The 6,718-nt window shown below is 44.3% G+C and overlaps 1 protein-coding gene across 2 annotated transcripts in view; it reads right to left on the bottom strand.

Moving 5' to 3' along the window:
- Positions 1-600: 600 nt before the first annotated feature.
- PDLIM1 (PDZ and LIM domain 1) overlaps positions 601-6,718 on the bottom strand; it is a 110,544-nt gene continuing 104,426 nt past the window's right edge. For both annotated transcript variants that reach the window (XM_019502478.1, XM_019502479.1), the window contains 2 exons: positions 3,505-3,622; positions 601-1,154 (listed from right to left, as the gene is read on the bottom strand). In XM_019502478.1, the coding sequence (XP_019358023.1) occupies positions 968-1,154; positions 3,505-3,622 (305 nt within the window). In that variant the 3' untranslated portion in view covers positions 601-967. The remainder of the gene's footprint in view (positions 1,155-3,504; positions 3,623-6,718) is intronic.

Here is a 6,718-nt window from a genome sequence, read left to right as displayed (position 1 = left end):
CCTCCCCCCACAGCTAAGATACAAACTCTTTTCTGCCCACAATTCACACATGGCCATATGCTGCTTGCCCATGTTCAACACCAGTGACTCCTTGGCTTCATAGAAGAATCAGGTGTTCCTTCCCACAATGCACTGCCTCATACACTGCAGAAACAGCGAGTTTGGTAGTTCCTAGATATTTTTTGATAGACATATTTGAAGTATTGGAACCTGCCCTTATAAGCTATGCTAGGAGTAAAGGGGACACAGCATGGGGATGAAGAGCAGGTCCTAGGGGTTGCCACTCGATGCCTCTCACACAAGCACACAGGTGAGTGAATAGGGTCAATGAATAGAGAGACCCATCTCCATGCTCAGCCTGCTGCTCAGGAGAGCAGTAAGACCCACTGATGAACAAGGAAGTGAAGCAATGCAGTGGACCCAAAGAGAGGATTATGGCTCACCATCATAATTCCTTGTCTGAAGCGCTTCTGGGCCACACACATTTCTTTACAGAGGGAACAACATACTAAGCAGCACTTCCCATCTATACAGAATGGGGAACATGCTTGCAGAGAGGGGAGGAGTCCAATGTGTGTTTTCACAAGAAATGCAGACAAGTTTGCCACATGGATTCACCCCATTTATTGCATGTGAACAGAAGGCAAAGAACTGAGACACAGCACATCTGTGATTTGGCTTTGGCTCCCAATTTCTGTTTGTAACTGACAGTGAAAGGAGAAGGATCTGATAGTAAAAAAAGGGATCCCAATGAGTTCCTCAGCTTTTTCTTCTTCTAAAAAAAAGAAAGTAAATGTGGAACAATTAGTGGCAGCTATTGCTAACAGATGAAGGATTAATGTGGCAGCAAAATAAAAAGCCATGCCTAATATTCCTTATTGCAAGGAGAATTCAGAAAGGAGTGGGGGGGTTGTTTTTTGAGAAACAGCTGCGGAGAGGGGAAAAAATGTGTTGTTGATTCGTTCATTCACTTTGGGAAGACAGTGACCACTTCATAGCCCTCAGGGGGAGTCACCCTCTCCCGGGCATGCTTCTCGCAGTAGATGCAATCTTCCACAAAGAAGTGTCCTTTGTGCTTGAGGTTTGTTCCACAGTCGCTGCACACGTAGCACTCCGGGTGACGGTGCTTGTCCCGGAGCTTCACAAACACGCCCCTGGGGAAATCAAACAATGTTGTTCAGCTGCAGAGTACTGGCAGTCCATACAGGCCTCCACCCCACTGCTGGGCCATGTGTGCTTCCAGACCATGGTAATCACGGCTGGCAGCACACAAATGGGAAGAGCGAAGCGGCGAGTGAGAGAGAGAGAGAATGCTGTCCCCCATCCAGGAAGAGCAGGAGGTAACACCCAAGAGGCTACGGATTCCTCTCCTCACACAAGGGGTTCAGGGTGTATGCCTACCCCCTGGCTAAGCAGATACTACAGACCAGATTTTTAGCAGATGTAAACTGATGATATCCTAGTGGCTTCAGTGGAACTGTGCTGATTTACACCAGCTGAGGATTAGCCCCATGACTGTCTGGTCTGTGCCTCCCTTGAGAAGGCATTTTTAGAACAGTTCTTCCCAGATTTTCAAATTCATGCACGAAAGAATTTCCTCATCCTCTTGGAATGGCACCAGCTCCAATGCTCAGGGGGCCACGGACAGGGGTAAGGGTCAGGATTAAATATCTTTCACTAAAAACTGACTCCAATGCAGCCAGTTTGAACTAAAAGCTGCAGAACCAAAGGGCAGACCTTAAACTGGCAACTTAAAAGTCAACCAGATGGTTGTGCGAGAGGTACACGGGGATGCCCCCAAGCTATATTTTCAGTTGTGGTGGATGGTAGCCACTGCAGTGAGCACTGCAGCTGTGGCATCAGACTGCTTCATTTAACATGAGCTGCCTCCTTTAGGAAAGCTGTGAACAAGAGTACTTTCAGATCATTTAAACTGAAAGAAGGAATGGAAACTACACAGCAACTCGGCAGCTACTGGGAAAAGCTCCAGAGCAATTCACAAAGAGTATAATTTGGCGCAAGCCATGAGCTGTATTTTCCATAAATTAATTAGGTCCAGTGCTATTTACAGCAGAGTGTGTTCAAGATCTACCCAGCTGGGAGGCTAACTGCAGAATCTGCAGCGGTTCATGTTTTACATTACATGACATACAGCTCTGTTGACAGAACTCATTTATGGCCCATCTCTTAGCTCATCAGTTCCAGCTCTCCCAAGTCTGTTTGCTTATGGTACAAGGGATCTGGGCAGGAGAATGTGAAGAGACTCGGGGGGCACTTACACTCAATGCACAGTAATTTGCTCTACTTGGCAGTTAATTTGCTACCTGCAAATGCCGAGTAATTACTGCACAGTGCTGCACGTGTAGACTCCCTGTGATTACAATTGCAGAGCGAGAGCTGGCAGCTCCCTACTGCTGGGACAGGAGGACATTTGTTCCCACCTGGACTCCGGTGGCAAAGCCCACCCCACCAGCAGGCAGCTCCCAGGGGCAGGGAGCAATCTCCCACCCCCTGTTGCCTGGTTGACCAAGAGCAAATTTGTGTCTAGGCCCTGTAATTACAGCACATTGGATCAACCTCGTGGCACATCTACACGCACCCCCTGAAAATAGGACCCAGACCTCTAAGCTCCCAATCCAGTGCCCTACACACAAAGGCATGCTGCCTCCTTTCCTCTGCCACCTGGAGCAGGTCATGGAACTTGATCTCATATCTGGAAGAGCTGAGATGTAGGGCCTACCACAGGTTTACACCAGTGTAACCCCTCTCCCCTCCCACTGGGGTGAATTAGGAGAGGTTTATAGCCCTACATCAAGGTAGCTCACTAGAATCTGGTACAGAGTTACTCCAGGAAAAATCAAGGCATAACCTACACCACTGTTGTTTACACTGGTGTTGGTGCTGTGAGTCTGCTTCTATCCCTGAGTAGCTGTTTGCTTAATGCAAACAGACTGTTTTTGGTTCACACATCACCTAGGGATAGGTTCTGTAATAATACCTAGAGCAGGGGCTAACCTGGGGGAGCCCATTGTCTGTCTGTTCTGGACACCAATGTATATTCCACAAGTGTTAATGGGTCACGTATCCAGACCCAAAAAGATATCAACTATGGTTTGGAGAGGACATTTTGTTTCCCATGCCCAGTGGCAGAGTAGCTTGTATGTATCAGTTAAGATACAGAATGTTACATGTAGCAACTATATCTGTTCTATGTTAACCTGAAACCCAGAAGCCATCCACCTACACTGTGAAATCCAATCCTGGCTCTTTATGCAGGGGGAAACCTAACCCTACCACATAGAGAGGGACATGGGGGATATGCAGAACCCTTTGCAATATGCCAAGAGCCTGATTTGTAGCAGTGGTGAGCACCCATAGCACCATCTGAGCTAAATGGAAGCAGAGAGGTGTTGAATCAGCCCCAGAAAATTCACCCTACAGACATGCACAACATCTACTTGTACATTCTGCTCTGTTAACACTTGGGGCAGGTTAACAACTTACACAATGCCAGATCCACACTTGTCACATACGGGCAACTTCTGGGCATTCCCAATGGAGGAGGCCACTTTGGTCGTGGGGGGTTTCACGCTTCTAAAGCCAGAAGGTTTACTTGCGTCTCCTGTAGATGGGGACAGAGCACAAGGATTAGGTGACTGCACCAACTTCAAATGAAAAATGGATGGTATTTTTCTAGCTTAAATGCAGCCACTGGTCAAGTAGGAGGAACTAATCCATGGGGGTCTGATGGTCTGTAATGTTGAAGATTAGATTAGGTTGGCTATTATCAAACTGGAGCATGTAGCCCCCCAAGATATGTACCAAACTTCTACAAGATCTACCAGAAGGAGGAATAGGAAAGTAGTAGAAAGAAAAAGGGAAATATAAATGGTCAAAAAGGAAGAAAAGGGATTAAAAAAAAGATAGTCTGTAGGTTGTGGGAGAGGTTACAGGGTGCTGGGACTATCTGTAACGTGACATCACAGTGATACAGAACAATATCACATGTTTTAAAAGGGACACACGACCCCAAATCATTTGAGGAGAACTGGACCAGATGATCTGACCTTAAAAATCTAAGAAGCCTAGTTTATGCAAGCACCAATATGAAGGTGCTTTAGAGCTCTTTTAAAAAGTAACAGCCTCTCTAAAAAATATTTTTATATTTCTACATGGTGGAAAAGAAAGTGAATTACAAAGAGCACTCAATACAGTGTGGCAGCAAAGAAGGATTGGAGAAAGAGGTTTTAGAGAAAAAAGCATGGCACACTACAGGTCAAGATAGAATAAGCTTGCCCTTCAGCAATCTGTTTTAGTGCAGACAGGAAAGGGAGGGGAGGTGACACTGCAACTTTCTGACTTCTGTATTACTCAAACAGGAGTGTGGCATGCACCCAGCCTTATCAGGGGAAAAACCCACAGAAACAGCAATAAGGTCAGAGTCAAGTCATGTTACAACCCCGCCTCCTCAACATTGAGGAGATAATAGAGGAGGAAGCTGGGTCTGTTGTGCAGTTGCCAGCCACACCTCAGTGTGTCACAGCAGGGTAGAGAGAAAGGCTGGAGTATGCCAACCATACTCTACAAGACTGAGGTTGCACTAGTCTGCCTGTAGGTACCACAGCTCTGCCTTTCAATGCTGCCTTTAGGCCAGCAGGCTAGCACAGCTCTTATCTACCACAAGGACTTTCATAATGATGTAACTACATCAATGAAGCAAAGAAGGTACCAACCCTTGATGCTGATGCAGTGTACCAGGAAAAAAGAAACAAAGCTTGTGCTAGCGGAGTTAATCCTTCAGCACATTACTGGATTATTTTGCAGCAGTGAGAACCCCACTCTGCACCAGGGCAATTCATTCATGTTCATGTTTGCAACAAGAGAAGTCTGGCAAAGTAGTATAGGCCTCACCAAATGCCAGGAAAGATCTAGCACCACTTCCAAGTCAAGAAGACACTGGTGTGCCTCCCTTAATGTAATTCTTGTTGCTTCCTCCAGCATCTCTCCTAATGTTCAAGCAAAAAGGAGCACACAGAAAAGATGCTCAGGAACTGGCTCACATTTGCACATTTCAAAGATATCTTTTTTAGCAAAATAAACCCAAAAGCAATATAATAAATGATCAAGGCCTTTTACATGAAAATTAATCCTGCTCCCCCTTTCCCCCCAAGCCAATTCTAAGAATGGAGAGAGATGTGAGTCAAAATACAGAGGGGCGGTGTTATTTCAAACATTATTAACAACATCCATATCCCAAGGTAAATAATGATCCCAAACAACAGGTTAGGCTCTCAGCTGGGGTAAATTAGCACAGCTAGTGAGGCCAGTGGAGCTGTAAGACATGACTTACGCCAGCTGGGGATCTGGCTCACTTGCTGCTTACAAGCCATAGGATCCTTCAGTGTTTACAGTGATAAACAATGAGTTTATCATAGCAAATATCATCTGATTATGTAGGATCAAACATCTGAGTTGGAATGCCAGAGCCTGGGTGACGTGCTTTAGGGGAAGCATGTTCTTGGCAATAAACATTCTTCCAGGTCTGCATAACTTTTCCGCTCTTGCTGAGTACCAGCAGTAATCAGCTCAAGATGAAACCAAGCAAAAGGCCACTTTTGACTCTTTATCAAGCAGGCAAATCTCAGGCTGGAGGGTTCCAGGAATGCTACAAATCCTTAAAAAAAAAAAATAAAGAGGCATTTGCCTCTTATCTTCTTCAGTGCTACTGAGCAAGAGGTGGATACTGGCTTTGTAGTTAACAAAAGAAATGAGAGTTCCAGACAAATCAGTTTTCTCCCACAAACAGGCAACAAGTTAAAAACATGTATCCTAATTACAGTGTCCCTCTTTACACCACAGCCATGAGAATTTATCTTGAATTAAGGCAAAAGAATGTAGGAATTTAATTTGCTTCTATGTGCAGATTACTTAATTTAAACAATGGAGTTTGCTTGATCTGTTTCACTTTCAGGCTAACTTACACGAACTTAAATATGCCACTGTAGATCTTAGTTTAAAGAAGAAGGTTTTAATGGGCATCGCAGAAATATTCAACACCATGTTTCTTCCTTACTCAAGTTTTTTGTTTCTCTAACTTCATAAAAGAAAACAGAATTCTGACTTGGACCTCACCTAAGTATAGGCCTAGACCAGCCCAGTGGAGGCCAGATAGCATTTCAAAAGTTTAAAAATGTCTAGCTAAAAACTTCTAACTTCTGGCCATAACTCAGATTTTCTACTTTGCTGCTTTTCCACTGTAACTGAACCTGATTTTCTCCCCTTTCCTTGCATAGAAATGAAAACTAAACCGTTTAGGATGCACAAGAAGATTGCTCTTTTACGGTACCTTCCTTCTATAGTATCACAACTAAAAGATCAGCTCTTAATGTAAAATGATGAAACCTGGTCTTCAGCATTTCCTAAATTTTCTGGGGATTCCTTCTTGGTATTTTTTCACCTTGGCATCTGTCAGCATAATGTCCATGCAGTAAAAGTTAGAAATAATAGGCACATATAGAGAGGAACTACATGAAAAGTATATCATGTGGTGCAAAAGTTATGAAAGAACCTGTTACTTTCTTTGGAAATATGCAAATACCACTTTAAACAACCATCTTATGAGGAAGAAGAGTGTCATAGGCTTTTGTTGTGGTTATTAACCATAAAATATATCCTACAGGTCACATTAGGGCAATGAGCAGGCCAGCCAGACTGAGAA

Source organism: Gavialis gangeticus, unplaced genomic scaffold, assembly GCF_001723915.1.
Source record: "Gavialis gangeticus isolate Ggan-Ray unplaced genomic scaffold, GavGan_comp1, whole genome shotgun sequence".
Lineage (NCBI taxonomy): Eukaryota > Metazoa > Chordata > Crocodylia > Gavialidae > Gavialis > Gavialis gangeticus.
This window is presented reverse-complemented; position numbering and strand designations above follow the sequence as displayed.